General features: G+C 46.0%; 1 protein-coding gene across 1 annotated transcript; it reads right to left on the bottom strand.

The window, feature by feature from the left end:
• Nucleotides 1–4,097: 4,097 nt before the first annotated feature.
• SELENOS (selenoprotein S) lies at nucleotides 4,098–20,783 on the bottom strand. The gene is made up of 6 exons (XM_030189747.1): nucleotides 20,578–20,783; nucleotides 13,928–14,056; nucleotides 11,934–12,040; nucleotides 8,846–8,935; nucleotides 8,676–8,745; nucleotides 4,098–4,888 (listed from the first exon to the last, which is right to left on the bottom strand). The coding sequence occupies exons 1-6, from the start codon at nucleotides 20,651–20,653 to the stop codon at nucleotides 4,806–4,808; spliced, it is 555 nt and encodes a 184-aa protein (XP_030045607.1). The 5' UTR covers nucleotides 20,654–20,783; the 3' UTR covers nucleotides 4,098–4,805.
• Between the last annotated feature and the right edge of the window lie 500 nt (nucleotides 20,784–21,283).

Raw genomic sequence — 21,283 nt, forward strand, 5'->3', positions numbered from 1 at the left:
ATCACTGCTGAGTAGTAACACTCTCTGCCCCCAGGGCTGGGAATGTTGCTTTGGTAGAAGCCATCAGCCCAAGCAGCAGGTGCTAGCTCGGGAATCAAACCTGGGTCTCCTTAACCCCCTTACAACTGAGCCACCACACCTGTCTGACGTACATTGCAAGATACAGCCCTACTGGGACCTGTAATGCTCTGTTATAATAGCTATGCTGGACCTATAGAAAACACAAAGCACTGTAGGTTCTCATACTGTTTACTGATTCAACAAAAAGCTGTTACATGATATGAGCCCGTAAGGTCTCAAAACTCATATTCTGTAAGAACCTTCTGAGGGATTATAGTATTTCTATTAAAAAAAAAAAAAAAAAAAAAAAAAAAGAGTAAAATTAATACCCTGGGAAGGTTCTCAATAGAAATCAAACAAAATAAAACATGGAAAAGAAAATAAGATGATACCTTTTTTATTGGACATAACTTAATACATTTCTTGATTAGCTTTTGAAGGTTGCCCTTCTTCGTCAGATCGGAGTGGACTAACACGGCTACCACACTCCTCTACCCTGGGAAGGAAACACTAACATTTAGCAGGCTTTTGTTGCAAGTTAATTCAGAATTTTCTGTCCCACCCCATCATAGGACATGTCTGGAAGGCTTAAATTCTAAAAATAAGTATATAAGGAAGACACAAATAGAAACTTTGGAGGAGGAAGGGCGGGAAAGAACTACAAATTTGATAGAAGATGAGAAGGGGGGAGGGGAAGTGACTGGTCTGTTGGGTCTGACAGACTCAACTTCCACAGACTACAATGGAGAAACTATAGATAAGCATCGGCAAAAAGAAATGTTTGAAATTGGGTTTTAAAAGTTTTGCAGAGCTGTTTGATCCCCAAGAGACTGAGGTAATTTATGCCAATGGTCAGGGCCCTGCACTAAGAAAATCACCCTTCTAGTGTTGATAGAGGATATCTCGAAATGATGGCATTATTAGGTTTTGGAATGATGATCTTAATGTTCTTGAATTGGAATATAGGATTAGCAGACGAAAAAGGTACGGCGAGTCACCAGACTGATGAGTTTTATAGACTAACAGTAGGATCTTGTAAGTGATAGGGTGAGGCAGAGGAAGCCAGTGAGCCGCTTTCAAAAGGGGAGTTACATGATCGAATTTCTTTTTTTTTTCCAGTAATGTTTGATATCAGTATTTTGTTTATTAAGGTTCCTAATGTCAACTTATTTTGTGACCCAAATACAGTGCATTGCAATAGTTAAGTTTCACGGAAAGGGTGGTAGATACGTGGAATGCCCTCCCGCGGGAGGTGGTGATGAAAATGGTAATAGAATTCAAACATGTGTGGGATAAACATAAAGGAATTCTGTTTAGAAGGAATGGATCCACGGAATCTTAGTGGAGATTGGGTGGCAATGCCAATAATTGGAGAGTAAAACCAATGCGGTCTACACCCTGATCATGGCTGAATAGATATGGATCGGCTGGAGTGTAAATTTTAAGGGGCTTCGACGTTAGCTTCAAAACATTTAGTACAAAAACAGTGCTGGGCAAACTCCTACGGTCTGTGCCCTGAGAAAGGCAAAGACAAATCAAACTCAGGTATACATATAAAGTATCACATACCATGTAACTTGTTGTTCAGGTCTTTATCTGTCGTCATTTTTACTATGTTACTGATAAGAAAAGAATAAGTATATTTAATGCTGGTGGACCAATAAAGGATCAAATTGAGCAAATTTGACGAAGTTTATAGACACAATTTTTGATTAGAGATTTGTGGCAGGAAAGACAGAGTTTCATTTAGAATGACAACTAGAATTTTTGTATTCGGTGTTTGTGGAATAGAAAAAGATCGATCCTTGTGAATTGGGAAGAGATGTTTTGGAACTCGACCAGAGAGAGATAAATGGAACCAAGCAAATGCCAAGTCTCACATATCTATTTGGTGACGTTTATCCAAGAGTAAAGCATGGTCGACCAGGTCAAAAGCAGATGAAAGATTAGCGATAATAATATAACTAAACTATTTTGGTCTAGGGCGTAATGAATAGATGGAGTAACGGCAGTTTCTGTTCTAGGATGTGGCCTAAATCCTGTTTGATTGGGGTGGAGTGCGTTCCGTTTTGTTAAGAAATCCTGAAGCTGAGAAAGAATAATTAGGGTGATAATTACATACAGAAATAGTTGATTTCCACAAGAAACTTCCTGGCACCCTGCAGTTAGATTATAGTGAAGGGCTGTTCAAGGAAAGCAATCTCTACATGGAACACTGCAAGCAGTGAAAGCCAGTCCACTTGTCCGTTGGCCTTTGGAAGCTCTTCGAAAGGAATCATTCTTTTGGGAATAACTCACAACTGTAGTTAGTCCTCAGAGACCTGGGCATGGACAGACCATCATTATCTCATGGCCAGGGCTTCTAGTGGCTAAGTGTGTACTAAGGTGGGTACAGACCACTAGCTCACAAGCTCTATTCAGCAGGGACTGTCTCTCTGTGTCAGGTGTTCAGCGCTGCGTGCGTCTGGTAGTGCTATACAAATGCTAATAATAATAATAGAGAATTCAAGGCCCATTTGACCAAGCTGTGGCAAAATGGGGTAGAGGAGTACTGCCGGACTGCTGCAGTAGCCTGGCGGTACTTCCTGTTTAGCGAGTGGTAAGCCCGCAATGGGTTTACTGCCGCTTTGTAAAAGGTGCCTTCGATGCAGTGGCGTAGCTATGTGGGGCCACGGTAGATTTATTTGGTCCACTTGTATCCCACATTTTCCCAGCTTATGCGGGCTCAATGTGGCTAACAAAGTTACAAGAAAATTACATAATACATCAGGAGAAAATTGTTCCAGTAATAGGATACAAAGAAGTACAGAGGACCTAAAATAAGAGAATACGGATGGGAAAACAGGAGCAACCGAGGAGAAGCTAACAGAGGGTAAAGAGCAGGTAAACTACCAAAACGGGAAAAAAGGAGGTTAGACACCACTGCTGACTTCGGGGTAGGCTTTAGTAAACAAATAAGCTCAGATTTGGCCTTGGACCCCCTGCCGACGACCCTCTTGACCCCCCTTCCCTCCGTCAACCCGTTATGTGCAGGACGTCAGACTCAGAAAAAGAACGAAGGAAGAGGACCTCGGCTGGCGGGGGTTGGGGTCCCCCCGCCAGCAAAGGTAGGCAACGGCGGGTTGGCGGCGGGAGGGGGGGGGGGGGTCAAAGTTGGTGGTGGCAGCAGCGGCGGGTCGCCAATGGCGGGGGGGGGGGGGGGGGGGGGGGGAGGGCTAAAATGTGCCCCCTCACCTTGGGCTCTGGACCCCCCTCCCGCCGAAGTCTGGCTACACCCCTGCTTCGGTGACTGATCTGGTCTCTGAAGGGTAGAGTAATAAGAATGCATCAACTTTACTTTGAGAAATACTTCCCTTAGCCTCTTCTGGCTTTTATCAGCAAAATGAGAGAAGTCCAATTTTCCTGCTTTCTTTCATAAATAAGTCATGTCAAGGTGTCCCCTATTGGGTTAATAAGCTGGTGCTGTGCTCTGTCCTAGGAACTCGGGGAGAAAGATGAAGACCCCACATCTGCCAAGCATAGAAGGTTATGGCTGCGGCAGCAACCACTAGGGGTTTAACAGATGAAACATTCTTCTGACCTTGCAGAGCTTCAAAGCCGCCCCCCTCCCAAGGACCCCTCCCCCTCATTCCTACCTACCAGCTCCTTAGCTTTGCTGAGCACTCTAAGCCTGTTTGTTGTTCCCCTCTCAAAGGGCTGGAGCCCTGGTCAGCCTCTCCTCCCTTGTTCCTGCTCTCTCTTCACATATTCTTGGATAAATGCTCCGTTCCCTACATCATCCTCTTCCCTGGAACATAGCTTGGAAAAGAAAGCGGTCTCCTCTGCAGGCCACAATCATGTGTGTTGGGTCCATGAAGAGCTGACCACACTCCAGCCTTGTCTAATGATATCGCAGCTGTGCAAAATTAGAATTAAAAAATATATATTACCCACTGACAAGGCATCTTTCATAGAATTCAACTCTTTATACACGTTTCTGCTTGGAGCTGGATTGCATGGACAGCGTAGAAAAGAAATTACTCTCAGCTTACACAGACAGGGGTGTCCAAAAATCCTTTAATAAGTTTATGCAGCAGTGGCAGCTTCTTAAATCTAAAACTCAATCTGCTCAAAGGTGTTTGACTCACAAAGCCACAGAAATAAAGGACCCTGGAAGAGGACGGATGGAGACAGTACCTGACCACCTGGTATCGGCCATCCTCGTTGGCGCATTCACCATTTGTAAGGATGACGTCATTTGCAGCAACCTATGATGCAGCCCCATCCTCTGGGTTAGTAGTTCATTAAAACACGGTTACTCGTCAGCAGTAGAGGGGATGCGGGAGCATCTGCTGGGCCATTCAGTTCTTACATGGCAAACCAACGACCTGACAGCAAGTGAAATATTTCAAAGCAACTGCCGTGAATGAAGCACAAGGTGAACCCTACCAAGTACTTCCTGATAAAAAAGTCAGTTGCTTATCTTCCAAAAACATTGGACATTAACTGATCAAGCCGTACCAACAATTCCAGCTCTGCTATGCATCAGATGGGAGCTTGGATGAGGGATTAACAATTTCACTGTCCCACAATGCAAGTTAAAGAGACGCTCAGCAGAACCCTCGCAACAGCAGCTGGGTCTGTTTGCCCACTGCCCTATAGAGAACCCAGAAGATGAGGGCAGAAACAGGTGAGCTCCAGGCAGCAGGACGGCAGGGCAGGTGCGCCTTGCTGAAGTCTTGGCGACTCCAGCAAGGCTGCTAACCTCATCCGCCACCCAAGGCAGGTCCTCGGCGCCCAGGCCTCCACGAACATGATCCACCGCTGTTCCCAGACAAAGGGCTATAATCTGGAATGAGAAAAGGAGAGGAAAGATCAAGGGGGAAGGTAATCCACAGCATGCTTCTCTACAGGTGGACACTGATAAGCAGAACACTAGGTCTGTACATTATGCACAAAACACGCCCCCCCCCCCCTCCCATTTATAAACTTGTGCACCCAACGCGATCTTTCACATGCAAAGTTATAGATAAAGGCAATTACCATCTAATTATTCTTAACCATTAACTGGCACTAATTAACTGCCCTTGGTTGGGATTCTAAGAATTGTGTGCACAAAATCCATAGAACGCGACTGCTGGGAGGCTTGCATGTGCTCTGGAATATTAGCAGTTAGACGCTAGCCTTTGAGCTAACGGAAGTGCTTATACCTAAAGTTAGGCGCGGAACTGCAGATGGGCTAGAATTCTATAACGGCAACGGTTATAAAATATGCACCGAGCGCGCGCAACATCCCAGCACCTAACTTTGAGCTCCCTAGACAGTGGAGGGACTGGCTGTAAGTCTTCATACCAAATTGAAACAACTAAAAATGCTAGAAATTATTCTCGACAGCACTAACATCAAAATGTTTCAAAACACTACGGAAACTGAGAAGGATAAGAGACTCTTTTCCCAGACAATCGTTCCGGATAATGGTATAATCGACAATACTATCTCAACTAGACTACTGCAACACAGCATACGAGGGTGTAAAGAAACCATATTAAAATCGCTACAAACAGTCCAAAACACAGCAGCAAGACTGATTTCAAGAAGCCGAAATATGAAAGAGCAACTCCACTGCTCAAACACTGCACTGGTTGCCAATCAACGCAAGACTACTATTCAAAGTGAGTACCCTCATTTTCAAAATACTATTTGGAATGGCACCTGAATACGTGCTAAACCTGATAGAAGTATCCCCAAGAAACACAAGTCCAGAAACCAGAGGCTACCTACTTCTACTCGTACCCAAATGCAGAAACATAACCTACAAAACCATCTACACAGCAGGATTTAGGTACCTGGGCTCCAAATGGTGGAACTCAGTTTGTGATGCTTCTTGGGGCTTTTGGTATTATCTCCAATTCAGAAAAGAAATGAAAACCTACCTCTTCAAAAAATTCTATAGCTAATCACATAAGAAACCTACGCCCCACTCCTAACAAATCTACCTCATCAAGTCAACCAACCAACCAACCAACCAACAAGCCCAATCCCAATCAACATTGAACCTCCACAAATCACCTCATCAATACCTCCCAGACGACTACAAAAATCACTGGCCAACATCCTCAAAATCAACGTCCCAACCTCTACGAATCACCTCAGCAATAACCTTCAGATGACTACATAAATCAGCGACCTAACCACCTCAAAAAACCTTCCGAAAATCCTACAGACAACAACACAGACTAACTCTCCGAAAAATTCTATAGACATATATACAGAATATCAAAGAACCTTTCAATTGTTTTTGGATAACAGTGGGATACAAGAATGCATGCTTTAATTAATTAATTAATTAGGGACATGGTTGGATAGAGACGGGTATGTGTTCTTGGGCTCTTCCCCCACTTGAGAATTTTCTTTCTGCAGAGGGTTCCAGGTAGGTCTTCTTGATGGAGAAATTACCTGCTTGTCTTTGGGGCTTTAGTTCAGATACGACTTTACAGTTGTTAAGCTCCTGAATTTGAGGAAGAATTGTCTTCTGCTTTCTTCTTCGAGCTGTAGTTTGATTATATTCCCTCTTCACCTTAACTTAAGGGGGCTAAATACTCTATTTTTAATTTTCTCTATTATGTTCCTTTGATTTTGGGGTAATTTTGCCATTGTGACCTACTTTTGAAATTATTAATAACAAAATTTAATCTTGGAATTTATGAAATGTCAGACGTGAAGAGGTGAACAGAGCACAACTCTTAGCAGGTCTTAGGCAAACCAATTATGATCACCCCCCTCCCCCCCCCCCCAAGATAAATATATTTAATGTATTTTAAGCTCCCTTCTCCCCCCTCTCACAGATACTTATATCAAACCACCTCCTCCAGCAGGCAGGAGCTGGTGTCACGGTTGTGCCCATGTTTCGTGCTCTCCTTCTCGCCACCTGGTGGCCAGACCTAGTGGCTGCAATGAACTGTCTGGTTATTGTCACCCGGTCCAGATTTCAGTCCGGTCCGGTTCTTCCAGACTGCCACACTTGCTCTTTTTGTTTGAACCTGCACAGCTCCCGTAGTTGCCTGGTGATTGCTGCAGCTGAGCCTCAGCTGCTGCTGGGCTTATTAGCCATTCTGAAATCTTTCTGCTTTGCCTTTGCATCGCCTTAGGCCCTGGTATGTTGGTGCTTGTTGCTCTCCTGTTTCAGTTCTTGCCTGAGATTCTTGTTTGTTTCTAGTTAGGCTGTGTGTAGTTTAGATTAGGTTGTTGTTTGTTGGCTAGTCCTGTCTCTGGGTTATAGTTTTGTGTTTAATCTTTGTCTGTTTGTGTCTTTGTGGCTGCTCTGCAGCTTTCAGTTCTGTGTCTTGTTACCAGTGTTTTGTTCCCTGTTTTAGTGGCTGCTTGCAGCTGTCAGTCCTGCCCTTTAGCTTTCCCTTCCTTGCCCTGCTGCCCCTGTATGTTCCTTAACCCCTCTTACCCTCAGTCCTGGTTCAGCCTAGTGGGTATCCAGTCCTGCCTTGCCCAGTAAGTCCTGCTGGCCACCTGCAGGCAGGGGCTCAACTCCTGGTGAAAGGCGGCCAAGTGCAGGTGAAGTTTAAGTGTGCCTGCTCTGCTTATTCCTGCTTGTTTGCCTCTGCTGCAACTCCAGTCCAGGGTTCCAGTCCTGTTCTGCCTAGTCTCCGATGTGGGGTGGTTTGCCTGTCACTGCTGCTCCTCGGCAGTGGCCCAAGGGCTCACAAACCTAGTTCCTGTTTTGAAAACGTGACAGCTGGCAAGTATCACTTCTCATCTGCCGGCTCTTCTCTATCGCTAGAACCATATGGAGTGGATGGGTCTAGTGAGAATATTAAGCACCAGGCAATTCTGACTGCAGAAGAGACAGCAGGAGCAGGGATGAAGCACTACATAAGATTAGCCATACTGGGTCAGACCAATGGTCCATTTAGCCCAGTATCCTGTTTCCAACAGGTGGCCAACCCAGGTCACAAGAATCTAGCAGAAACCCAAATAGTAGCAACATTCCATACTACCAATCCCAGGGCAAGCAGTGGCTTTCCCATGACTGTCTCAATAGCAGACTATGGACTTTTCCTCCAGGAACTTGTCCAAACCTTTTTTTAAACCCAGATATGCTAACCCGTTACTACATCCTCTGGCAAAGAGTTCCAGAGCTTAACTATTCATTGAGTGAAAAAATATTTCCTCCTGTTTGTTTTAATAGTATTTCTATGTAAATTCATTGAGTGTCTCCCTAGTCTTTGCACTTTTTGAGAGAGTAAAAAAACAAAAACAAACAAAAAAATTTTTGATTCACTTCTACCTACTTCACACCACTCGGGATTTTGTAGACCTCAATCATATCCCCCCTCATTTTCCAAGCTATAGAGGCCTAACACCTCTTTAGCCTTTCCTCATATGAGAGCTCCATCCCCTTTATCATTTTGGTCGCTCTCCTTTGAACCTTTTCTAATTCTGCTATATCTTTATGATACAAATTGCACACAATACACACTGCTCTCCAACTCCGTCTGCTGGCAGTATAGAGAATTCTGGCAGCAGCAGCTCTGGCTCACCCCACACCAACTCTTCCCTTTTGTTACTCAGCACAATTTCTACAGCTCGGTGGCATGCTTCTGCATCCGTGACCCCTATCTTACCATTTCTCCTCAGGGGTTTCTGCTCTGACTTTCGGGCAGTTGAGGACATCGATGCTTGCGCTGGCAGCTCCTGAAATGGACAAAGAGCAAACAGCATCCTCTGAATACACATTTTTCGGTTATGCATCTGGTGGTAAATGTTTGCAGGCTGAAAGTGGGAGATGCACTACCTGGGTCTTTCTTGGAGTTCCTTTGTAGCTCTTCCCTTCTTGCAGGCTCTCCCACATTTCTATTTTCTGTCTGCGTTTCTCCTCTTCAAGCTGACAAGGGATAGCAGAGTTAACGAGGAAGTTTAAAAACATTTGGTTTGTGCAATAAGATGTTTTAAGTGCTATCTGCTCAACCTAGATCAGTGAAATAGAGCGAAGTGTAGCAGGCTGCCACCCCCCCAAGCCCCCACAGCTGTCTACAAAACCTAAGGTCAGGAGCGGCTGGCCCTGAGCTTCTGGCCATTCTAATCTAGCATTACAGCTCCCTGTTGGTGTATACGCCACCATCTCCGGAAGGGACAAGGCAAGAGTAGTTTGAACCTCTTACAGAGCAGCAAAGAGAGGAACAAGGCTGACGAGGAGGGCAGGAAATACAGGAAGTATTTGGAACCAGTCAAGGTAAAGCAGAACAAGCATATCAGAATCTCAGTCACTAGAGCACCTGGGCCTACATCACTTAAAAGAAGGCCAGCAAGGTTGAAATGGGTGAGGCAGGTTCGGTGAGCCTCTGGGGTGGAGGGCTCCCACCTTCCTTTATAGCACTTCCAAGTGGCAGAGCACAGCTCAGACAGGAAGGTTCGCTTCTGGTTTTTATTTGGTTCATACTCCTTAAGGCAGCGTTTCTCAAGATCACCTATTTCCTAATATGGTCATTACATGGAGGGGCATTTTCAAAAGAAACATCTAAGTTTGGATTTGGACGTCTTTGTAAAACGTCCAAATCCAGAGGTGGGGAAAAACGTATTTTCGAAAAAAGATGGACGTCCATCTTTCGTTTCGAAAATACCGTCGAAGACGTCCAAATCCGAGGACGTCCCTAGGGATGTCTTTGACTTTCGGCCATTTTCTAACACAAAGATGTCCAAATGCAAGACATCCAAAAGAGAGGAGGAGTGGCTTAATGGTTAGTGCAGCGGGCTTTGATCCTAGCAAGAGGGGTTCAATTCCCACTGCTGCTCCTTGAGACTTTGGGCAAGTCAAATGCACAAGGGACATTTTTGGATATGACATCTAAGTCTGAATTTGGACGTTTTTTGTAAAACAGGAAAGGTCATTTTCTACAAAAAAATCTATCTTTTCCTTTTGAAAGTGCTGTTTTGGAAAAATGTTTTGTGATTTGGGGGAGTAAGGGGAGGTGATCACCGAGTCCCTCCAGTGGTCATCTGGGGCACCTCTTGTGTAGCCTAGTGGTTAGTGCAGCAGACTTTGATCCTGGGGAAGTGGGTTCAATTCCCACTGCAGCTCCTTGTGACTCTGGGCAAGTCACTTAACCCTCCATTGCCCCTGGTACAAATAAGTAACTGAATATATGCAAACCGCTTTGAATGTAGTTGCAAAAACCTCAGAAAGGTGGTAGATCAAGTCCAATTTCCCTTTCCCTTATGACATCACAATATCAGAAGTAAGCCAAGTATTGGGCAATGAAGCCATTGTGACATCACTGATGAGATTGGCTCTTATTGGTGGAATGAGTGGAGGAGTAGCCTAGTGGTTAGTGCAGTGGACTTTGATCCTGGGGAACTGTATCGGGCAATGAAGCCATTGTGACATCACTGATGAGATTGGCTCTTATTGGTGGAATGAGTGGAGGAGTAGCCTAGTGGTTAGTGCAGTGGACTTTGATCCTGGGGAAGTGGGTTCAATTCCCGCTGCAGCTATTCATTATAAAAACAGGTCTAGTTCAAAACGTCTAAGTTTTGTTCCATTATTGCTGAAAGACGTCTATGTCTTAGGAAGGCCCAAGTCCCGCCTTGAACACGCCCCTAGCACGCCCCCTTGAAATTTGGACGTCCTTCTGACGGACTTCAGAGAAAGACGTCCAAAAAGAGGTTTTGATAATACTGATTCGGACATTTCTGTGGGATAAAACGTCCAAATGCTGACTTATGTCACTTTTTGGACGTCTGTCTCTTTTGAAAATGAGTCTGATAGTAACATAGTAGACGATGGTAGATAAAGACCTGTACGGTCCATCCAGTCTGCCCAATAAGATTAACTCATAGCGTAAGGTATGGTGTGCTACTTCATATGTATACCTATGTATACCTGATCTTGGATTTGTCCTTGCCATTTTCAGGGCATAGATTGTAGAAGGAATGGAATTGGTAGACTGAAAGATACTGATAATAGGATATCCACAATTAATATGCATGAAGTACACTCGCATCTGGAGGGAGGGGTGCTCAGGAATAATGGGGGGGGGGGGGGGGGGGACTCTGAATAATGTCAGGAAGTACATTTTCATGGAGAGGATGGTAGATACCTGGAGTACCCTCCCCTGAGAGGTGGTGGAGATGAAAACGGCAACAGAATTCAAAAACGTGTGGGACAAACACAAAGACGGCATGGAACCAAACAAGCTTAGCAATGATTAGATGGCAACCCTAGTAACTGGGAAGCAAAGCCAGCGTTGGGCAGACTTGTATGGTCTGTGCCCTGAAAATGGCAAGGACAAATCAAGTTTAAGTATATATATATGTAGTATCACATCATATCTTATGCTATGAGTTTATCTTGTTGGGCAGACTGGATGGACCACACAGGTCTTTATCTGCCATCATCTACTACGTTACTCCAAGGCTGGCTTGAGAAACTTTATCTTAAGGAATATATTTCATGAAATCATATCATGGTACAGGACATGTTTTCTAATGCAATCATGAGATTCAAATCTCCAACCTTCTGCTTCCAAGCCAAGGATACTACTGCTGAGCTGAAGATCCTTTCGCTCTGGTCATGCTGCTGGAAGAACCAGAATTCTCCTGCCTGGTTATTCAATACTCTATCCTCCCTCCCAAATATTACAATCTTCAGAAGCGATTGTAACATCAGCCCCAGAAGCAATGCAGTCTCCACTCACAATAAATTTCTAATGCCCTGTGAGTACCCACCATGATGTAAGAGGGAATTAGGACCTCAGGACTGAACATCTATAGGTATCTGTAGGTGTAATAAGTCCAACAACTTCCAAGTACAGCTTGTACTTTAGGAAAAGATGACAGCTGATATAGTAATGCTTTCCTAGCTATGTTACAGAGACATAACTTACCAGTCTTTGCTTCTCTTTGTACTTCTCAGCCTGGGCATCTAGTTCTTCCTGCATTCGAAGCCTTGCAGCTGCCATCGCTTCCTGCTGTTTCACAACCATGGCAGGATCTACAACACACCCAAGAAGAGAGAATGTCTGAGGGATGGAGAGAACAGCTCCCCTCACTAAGCTGGCTCTGGGATCCAGCATCACTGCCACACCCAGGGAGGGGGAGAGAGAGAAAGTATGACGGAGAGTACAGCTCCCCACACTAAGCTGGCTCTGTGGATTCAGCATCCCTCCCACACCCAGGAAGAGAGAGAGAGAGAGAGTGACGGACAGTACAGCTCCCCACACTAAGCTGGCTCTGTGGTTTCAGCATCCCTCCCACACCCAGGAAGAGAGAGAGAGAGTGAGTGAGTGACGGACAGAGAGTATGGCTCCCCACACTAAGCTGGCTCTGTGGATTCAGCATCCCTCCCACACCCAGGAAGAGAGAGAGAGAGAGAGTGACGGACAGTACAGCTCCCCTCACTAAGCTGGGTCTGGGATCCAGCATCACTGCCACACTCAGGGAGGGAGAGAGAGAGAGTATGACGGAGAGTACAGCTCCCCACACTAAGCTGGCTCTGTGGTTTCAGCATCCCTCCCACACCCAGGAAGAGAGAGAGAGTGACGGACAGTACAGCTCCCCTCACTAAGCTGGCTCTGGGATCCAGCATCACTGCCACACCCAGGGAGGGAGAGAGAGAGAGTATGACGGAGAGTACAGCTCCCCACACTAAGCTGGCTCTGTGGTTTCAGCATCCCTCCCACACCCAGGAAGAGAGAGAGAGAGTGAGTGAGTGACGGACAGAGAGTATGGCTCCCCACACTAAGCTGGCTCTGTGGATTCAGCATCCCTCCCACACCCAGGAAGAGAAAGAGAGAGAGAGTGACGGACAGTACAGCTCCCCTCACTAAGCTGGCTTTGGGATCCAGCATCACTGCCACACCCAGGGAGGGAGAGAGAGAGAGAGTATGACGGAGAGTACAGCTCCCCACACTAAGCTGGCTCTGTGGTTTCAGCATCCCTCCCACACCCAGGAAGAGAGAGAGAGAGTGACGGACAGTACAGCTCCCCTCACTAAGCTGGCTCTGTGGATCCAGCATCACTCCCACTCCTATGCACCCCAGGAGCTTGCATCTGAAATTCATCAGGTTCTCAATTCATTAAGGCAGCTGGATCAGCGAAAGCCCTGCATCCTCACACTTCCCTGTCTTTATCCTTTTGAATGAATGAATGCTGTCCTGTTCACAATGGCGTTCCTTTTCTGTTCTTTTAATGTTTGTTTTTAGCTTGTACGCTGCTTTGGCCAACCCCGTTATATTAGCGGTATATCAAAATTTGAATAAACTCTAAATGTATTCCTGCCATCCTTGCTCCCACTGAGGGCTGCAAAATCAACTTAAATCTGGAAATAACAAAACTATGTTGAGAAGTCCATGTCTGAAAAACAGAAGAAGTCGTACAGCCAATGACAACAGCTAACTGTACAGGGCCACCCCTCCTCCCCTCCGATAAAGTCTAATGTCACCAGCTGTGCAGGGGACCAAGATCCAATCCTGCCCAAGTAACGCAAGTCCAAAAGCCAAGAGTTTGTTGCCAGCTAGGGTTTCCGTTTGACGTATCTTGAGCTTCTGAGGAGTTTTGCCTGGATTAGCCCCGAGGAAAACATTTCACTTTAGTGCATCCATGGACAAAATGCTCAAGAGTGTTGGAACTATGGCATATTAGGTACAGTATTGTTGCCAGTCAAGATCTTACCTCACCAGTTCTGAGGGACTTTTATTATAAGAACAGTGTCAGTAATAATGGCGCCTTTCCGCACAAACACTCTTTCTTACCTGAATCGAGAAATGAGCAAATTCCTGGCAGTTTTGCTCTGGTACTTCCACACATGTGCTTTGCTGCTAATTTCAATCAGAAACATGAATACAAAACAGGCCAAAAAATGAAGTTACACATAACTGACCGACTGCAGAGGCTTCTGGTGCATCCGACTGTCTCTGCCTCAGGCTCCCCACGAGCCGCTGAATAACCAGGAAAGTGGCAATGCCGCCAAAGAATATATACCAGCCATAGTCTGCCAAGGCCGAGCCCACTACAAAAACAGGAAAGGAAGGGAAGTTTCAGTCAAAAAAAGCAAACGGGATGCTAGGAATTATTAGGAAAGGGATGGTGAATAAGACCGAAAATACTATAATGCCTTTGTATCGCTCCACGGTGCGACCTCACCTTGAGTACTGGATTCAGTTCTGGTTGTCGTATCTCAAAAAATATATAGCGGAATTAGAAAAGGTTCAAAGAAGAAGCGACCAAAATGATAAAGGGGATGGAACTCCTCTCATATGAGGAAAGGCTAAAGAGGTTAGGGCTCTTCAGCTTGGAAAAGAGACAGATGAAGGGAGATATGATTGAGGTTTACAAAATCCTGAGTAGTGTAGAACAAGTGGAAGTAAAGTAAATCGATTTTTTACTTGTTCCAAAATTACCGACACTCGAGGAAGTTACATGGAAATACTTTCAAAACAAATAGGAGGAAATATTTTTTCACTCAACAAATAGTTAAGCTCTGAAACTCTTTGCCAGAGGATGTAACATAGTAGATGACGGCAGAAAAAGACCTGCACGGTCCATCCAGTCTGCCCAACAAGATAACTCATATTTGCTGCTTTTTGTGTATACCCTACTTTGATTTGTACCTGTCCTCTTCAGGGCACAGACCGTATAAGTCTGCCCAGCACTATCCCTGCCTCCCAACCACCAGCCCCTCCTCCCAACCACCGGCTCTGGCACAGACCGTATAAGTCTGCCTAGCACTATCCCTGCCTCCCAACCACCAGTCCTGCCTCCCAACCACCGGCTCTGGCACAGACCGTATAAGTCTGCCTAGCACTATCCCTGCCTCCCAACCACCAGTCCCGCTGCCCACCACCGGCTCTGGCACAGACCGTATGTCTGTCCAGCACTACCCCCGCCTCCCAACCACCAGCCCCGCCTCCCGATCTTGACTAAGCTCCTGAGGATCCATTCCTTCGGCACAGGTAACAGAAGTTAGCGTATTTGGGTTTAAAAAAGGTTTGGACAAATTCCTTGAGGAAAAGTCCATAGTCTGCTATTGAGACAGACATCGGGATGCAACTGCTTGCCCTGGGATTTTTAATATGAAGTGTTGCCACGATTTGGGTTTCTGTCAGGTACTTGTGAACTGATGGAAAGAGGATACTGGGCTAAATGGACCATTGGTCAGACCCAATATGGTTACTCTTATGTTCTTATTATCACTTTTTAAAATGAATTTCAGATTAAGTGGTACACCTCCATGCTAATATACATATTTATGGTGTAATTTCATTTGTTCCAGAGAATGCAGACAGTAAATCCCAGAACACAAAATCATGGCAGGGAGGAGATACAATGAGAAATCCTTACAGTTAGGTCCTGGAGTCCAGCCCTACCAGACCAGTACAGCAAAGGAGCAGCAACACATTGGGCCAAACTAAAACTCCATTAAGCTCAGTATCCTGTTTCTAAGAGTGGTCAACCTAAGTTGCAAATACCAGCAGGAACCCCCCTCCCAAATAGCTAGATTCCATGTTGCTTACCCCCCCCCCCCCCCCCAAAAAAAAAAAAAGCTGCGATTTCCCCAAATCTGCCTTAAACTTATGGTCTTTTCATCCAGGACCTTGTCCAAACCCAACTTTTACCACATCCTCTGGTAACAAATTCCAGAGCTTAATTATGCATGGAGTGGTTTTGTTTTAATATGTTACGTACTAACGTTATGTCTAATAGTCTCTGTACTTTGTAGAACAGTAAACAGCCAAGCTATGCTTACCCATTCCACGTCATTCATCATTTTAGATGTTTCATATTTTCCCTCAGCCGTTTTTTTTCTTCAAGCTGAAGAGCCCTAACCTCTTTAGTCTTTCCTCACATGAGTTACTTTATCATTTTGGTCACCTGTCTTTGCACTTTTTCTAATTCAATTTTGCATTGAGATGCAGCAACCAAAAATGCACACAGTACTCAAGTTACAGTCACACTGTGGACTGGTTCAGATGTATTACAATATAAGCAGTAGTTTTCCCATCTACCTTAATAAAGGAAATGCATGAGGGGAGAGTGGGACACAGCAGCACTTGAGGGGGGCTTGTATTGGAAAGCCCTGTAGCAGTGCAAAGTACTTTTGGAGCAACCCCAGAAGAGACAGAGCACGGGTGGGCAACCTCAGTCCTCGAGGGCCACAACCCAATCAGGTTGTCAGGATTTCCTCAATGAATATGCATGAGATCTATCTGCATACAATGGAAGCAGTGCATGCAAATACATCTTCACGTGTGCTCATTAGGAAAGTCATGAAAAGCAGACTGGGTTGCAGCCTTCAAGAACCGGGATTGACCACTCCTGAGACAGGGTGATAAGTACATAAGTAATGCCACACTGGGAAAAGACCAAAGGTCCATCGAGCCCAGCATCCTGTCCTCAACAGCGGCCAATCCAGGCCAAGGGCACTCGTGCCAGCGTGAGGAAGGGAAAGGGGAGAAGATGTTGGGCCTGGAATGGATATATGCTGGACCCAGCAGGGGTAGTGAAGGGAATGGGAGATGCTAGACTTAAAGGGAAGAAAATATGCTAGCCACCTGGAGAGGTTGGGAATGTAGAGGAGATGCTGGCTACCTTGGTGGGGTGAGGGAGATACTAGCTATCAGAAGGGGAAGGGGATAAAGGGAACTTGATATACCGCCTTTCTGAAGTTTTAACAACTACATTCAAAGCGGTTTAACATATATTCAGGTACTTATTTTGTACCAGGGGCAATGGAGGGTTAAGTGACTTGCCCAGAGTCACAAGGAGCTGCAGTGGGAATTGAACTCAGTTCCTCAGGATCAAAGTCCACTGCACTAACCACTAGGCTACTCCTCCACTAGCAATATTCCATGTAGAAGCCTGCCCTTTCAGATCAGCAATGCGGTCGCGCAGGTTTCTATTTCTGTGAGTCTGACGTCCTGCACGTCAGACTCACAGAAGCCTGCACAGCTGCATTGCTGATCTGCAAGGGCAGGCTTCTAAATGGAATGTTGCTAGTGGAATAGCAACATTCCATGTAGAATCTCAAATAGTAGCAACAGAATCTCAATAGTAGCAACTTTCCATGTAGAATCTCAAATAGGGAAATGGGACTTGATATATTGCCTTTCTGAGGTTTTAACAACTACATTCAAAGCGGTTTACATATATTCAGGTACTTATTTTGTACCGGGGGGCAATGAAGTGTTATGTGACTTGCCCAGAGTCATAAGGAGCTGTAGTGGGAACCAAACTCAGTTCCCCAGGATCAAAGTCCACTGCACTCTTATATTTCCAAGTTACTCGCTTTAACGTCGTCCTTTAATCTCCAACTATGCTCCACCTCCCCCACTCATCAAAATGGTCACTGTCTTGATCTCATCTTCTCCTCCAACTGTTCACCCTCTAGTTTCCTTGCCTCCGATCTTCCCCTCTCTGATCACCATCTTATAACTTTCACACTTAAATCTCCTCCCTCCCAGTCCCGTCCTATCCTATCTAATTTATCTAGGAATCTTCACGACATTGACCCTTCATCTCTATCCTCCCATGTTTCAAACCTCCTCTCTACTGTGGCACCATCCACGTCTGTCAACGAGGCTGTTTCTTCTTACAACAATACTCTATCCTCTGCCTTAGACACTCTTGCACCTTTGATGACCCGCCCTGTAAGGCGTACAAAACCCCAACCTTGGCTGACTTCTAATATCCGCTACCTACGTTCCTGTACCCGCTCCGCCGAACGCCTCTGGCGGAAATCTCGGGCCCTTGCTGATTTCTTACACTTTAAGTTCATGCTGACCTCCTTCCAATCTGCTCTTTTACGTGCCAAACAGGATTATTATATCCAACTGACCAACTCTCTTGGCTCTAATCCTCGACTTCTCTTCACCACATTGAACTCTCTCCTCAAGGTGCCCCCTCCCCCAACTCCCCCTTCACTATCTCCTCAGACCCTTGCTGAATTCTTTCACAACAAGGTTCAAAAGATAAACCTTGCTTTCTCTACCTCACCAGCTCTCCCTCCACTAGTCCGTTCCCCTCTCTCTCCTTCCCCTCATTCCCTTTCCTCCTTTCCTGAAGTTACTATTGAGGAAACTACACTTCTCCTTTCTTCCTCAAAATGTACCACCTGTTCCTCTGATCCCATTCCCACCCACCTTCTTAATGCCATCTCTCCTACTCTTATTCCTTTTATCTGTCACATTCTCAACCTCTCACTTTCCACTGCGACTGTCCCTGCTGCCTTTAAACATGCTGTGGTCACACCTCTCCTTAAGAAGCCTTCACTCGACCCTACTTGTCCCTCTAATTACCGACCCATCTCCCTCCTTCCTTTTCTCTCCAAATTACTTGAGCGTGCTGTTCACCGCCGCTGCCTTGATTTTCTCTCCTCACATGCTATTCTTGACCCATTACAATCTGGTTTTCGCCCTCTCCACTCAACCGAAACTGCGCTTACTAAAGTCTCCAATGACCTATTACTGGCTAAATCCAGAGGTCAATATTCCATCCTCATTCTTCTTGATCTTTCCGCTGCTTTTGACACTGTCGATCACAGCATACTTCTCGATACCCTGTCCTCACTTGGATTCCAGGGCTCTGTCCTTTCCTGGTTCTCTTCCTACCTCTCCCTCCGCACCTTTAGTGTTCACTCTGGTGGATCCTCTTCTACTTCTATCCCTCTGCCTGTCGGCGTACCCCAGGGTTCTGTTCTTGGTCCCCTCCTCTTTTCTATCTACACTTCTTCCCTTGGTTCATTAATCTCATCCCATGGCTTTTCCTACCACCTCTATGCTGATGACTCCCAAATCTACCTTTCTACCCCTGATATCTCACCTTGCATCCAAACCAAAGTTTCAGCGTGCTTGTCTGACATTGCTGCCTGGATGTCTCAACGCCACCTGAAATTAAATATGACCAAAACCGAGCTTCTCATTTTCCCCCCCAAACCCACCTCCCCGCTCCCCCCATTTTCTATTTCTGTTGATGGCTCTCTCATTCTCCCTGTCTCCTCAGCTCGAAACCTTGGGGTCATCTTTGACTCTTCTCTCTCCTTCTCTGCTCATATCCAGCAGACCGCCAAGACCTGTCGTTTCTTTCTTTACAACATCCGTAAAATCCGCCCCTTTCTTTCCGAGCACTCTACCAAAACCCTCATCCACACCCTTGTCACCTCTCGTTTAGACTACCGCAATCTGCTTCTTGCTGGCCTCCCACTTAGTCACCTCTCCCCTCTCCAGTCAGTTCAAAACTCTGCTGCCCGTCTCATCTTCCGCCAGGGTCGCTTTACTCATACTACCCCTCTCCTCAAGACCCTTCACTGGCTCCCTATCCGTTTTCGCATCCTGTTCAAACTTCTTCTACTAACCTATAAATGTACTCACTCTGCTGCTCCCCAGTATCTCTCCACACTCGTCCTTCCCTACACCCCTTCCCGTGCACTCCGCTCCATGGATAAATCCTTCTTATCTGTTCCCTTCTCCACTACTGCCAACTCCAGACTTCGCGCCTTCTGTCTCGCTGCACCCTACGCCTGGAATAAACTTCCTGAGCCCCTACGTCTTGCCCCATCCTTGGCCACCTTTAAATCTAGACTGAAAACCCACCTCTTTGACATTGCTTTTGACTCGTAACCACTTGTAACCACTCGCCTCCACCTACCCCCTCCTCTCTTCCTTCCCGTTCACATTAATTGATTTGATTTGCTTACTTTATTTATTTTTTGTCTATTAGACTGTAAGCTCTTTGAGCAGGGACTGTCTTTCTTCTATGTTTGTACAGCGCTGCGTATGCCTTGTAGCGCTATAGAAATGCTAAATAGTAGTAGTAGTAGTAGTACTGCACTAACCACTAGGCTACTCCTCCACTAGCAATATTCCATGTAGAATCTCTACTAGTAGCAACAGAATTGCAAATAGTAGCAACATTCCATCTAGAATCTCCAATAGTAGCAAGATTGTCCGGTGCGGCTGCGTTCCTGATCTGCAAGGGCAGGCTTCTGTTTCTGTGAGTCCGACGTCCTGTCAGACTCACAGAAACAGAAGCCTGCGCAGCCGCGTTGCTGATCTGGGACTAGACATGCCGCCTTTCTGTGGTTTTTGCAACCTACATTCGAAGTGGTTTACATAGTATATACAGGTACTTATTTGTAGCTGGGGCAATGGAGGGTTAAGTGACTTGCCCAGAGTCAGAAGGAGCTGCAGTGGGAATTGAACTCAGTTGTTCCCCAGGGTCAAAGTCCACTGCACTAACCACTAGGCTACTCCTCTGATAAAGTAGCTGGGGGTGGGGATGTCTGGCCTCTAACCACCAACAGGGGGGGGGGGGGGGGGAGAATGGTGGCTTCAGGTTCAGTCTTCTTCAGCGCAATAAAGAGTCACGTATTTGAAGGCCAAGGCATTTCCCAGCAGAATAAGAGAACTGCAAAGGCCCAACTCCTAAGGAACGGATGGCCCTGACTCATGCTGGTCAGCAGGGCTAGGAGTGGACCCTACCTGGCGGCCCTCCTTCAGCTCATCTGGAGTCACTCTGGTTCCCCCCAGCACTCACCGGTCTGCTGCAGGAAAGTGATCCCCTCCGTCTCCAACACCGGCTTACTAGGGATCGGCTCCCCTCCCAGCTCCATGCTCGTCAGGGCCCAGGAACAGGGTCCGAACGCAGCAGATCTGGCCACTACTACAACTTCCGCTATCAGCAGCGCAGCCAATCAGAACCCGAGATGACGTGTCCACAAACAGATCCTCCACTCACAGTCGGGGCTGACGTCATAAAGGGAGGCTGGTAAACAAAAGCCTCCTCCGTCACACTCACGGCCAAGGAACTAGGAGCCGGCGTGACGTCAAAAGGCTGAACCGCGGCCATATTAGCGCCACCAGAACTAGCCTCTGCTGTATCCACATTGATGGATCACAACTGAAGAAGAACCCTTCATCGGTTAGAGTCTAAGGAGGTTTAATAGACAGAACAAGTGACGTCAACACGTTGAAACCAATTAGGTTAATCTCTGTGTCCACTCACCCGCGCAGCCGTCATCTCTAGTACACTCAAAACATATCTCACAGAGGAAGTATAACAACAGAATAACTTTCCATAGGTAGAGTAATAATTTGTTATAAATCGTAATCAATGTGTCATTTGGAGAAGCTGGGTATAGGGACACCCTAGCACGTTCTATTCATGCAGAGATGTCTTTTTTTTTTTTTTTTTCTCCTGCTACAGGACCACTAAAACAGACAGGTTATGCGAATCAGGTGCT

The sequence above is a fragment of the Microcaecilia unicolor genome, chromosome 1, assembly GCF_901765095.1.
Source record: "Microcaecilia unicolor chromosome 1, aMicUni1.1, whole genome shotgun sequence".
NCBI lineage: Eukaryota > Metazoa > Chordata > Amphibia > Gymnophiona > Siphonopidae > Microcaecilia > Microcaecilia unicolor.

What these genes read in the sequence shown, in the direction of transcription:
- SELENOS (XM_030189747.1), bottom strand. Translation starts at nt 20,653, where the DNA reads ATGGAGCTGGGAGGGGAGCCGATCCCTAGTAAGCCGGTGTTGGAGACG. An exon ending in CACTTTCCTGCAGCAGACCG is followed by an intron (nt 14,057 to 20,577) that starts GTGAGTGCTGGG and finishes CTGTTTTTGTAG; the next exon opens with TGGGCTCGGCCTTGGCAGAC. An exon ending in GAAACCCCTGAGGAGAAATG is followed by an intron (nt 4,889 to 8,675) that starts GTAAGATAGGGG and finishes TTCTCATTCCAG; the next exon opens with ATTATAGCCCTTTGTCTGGG.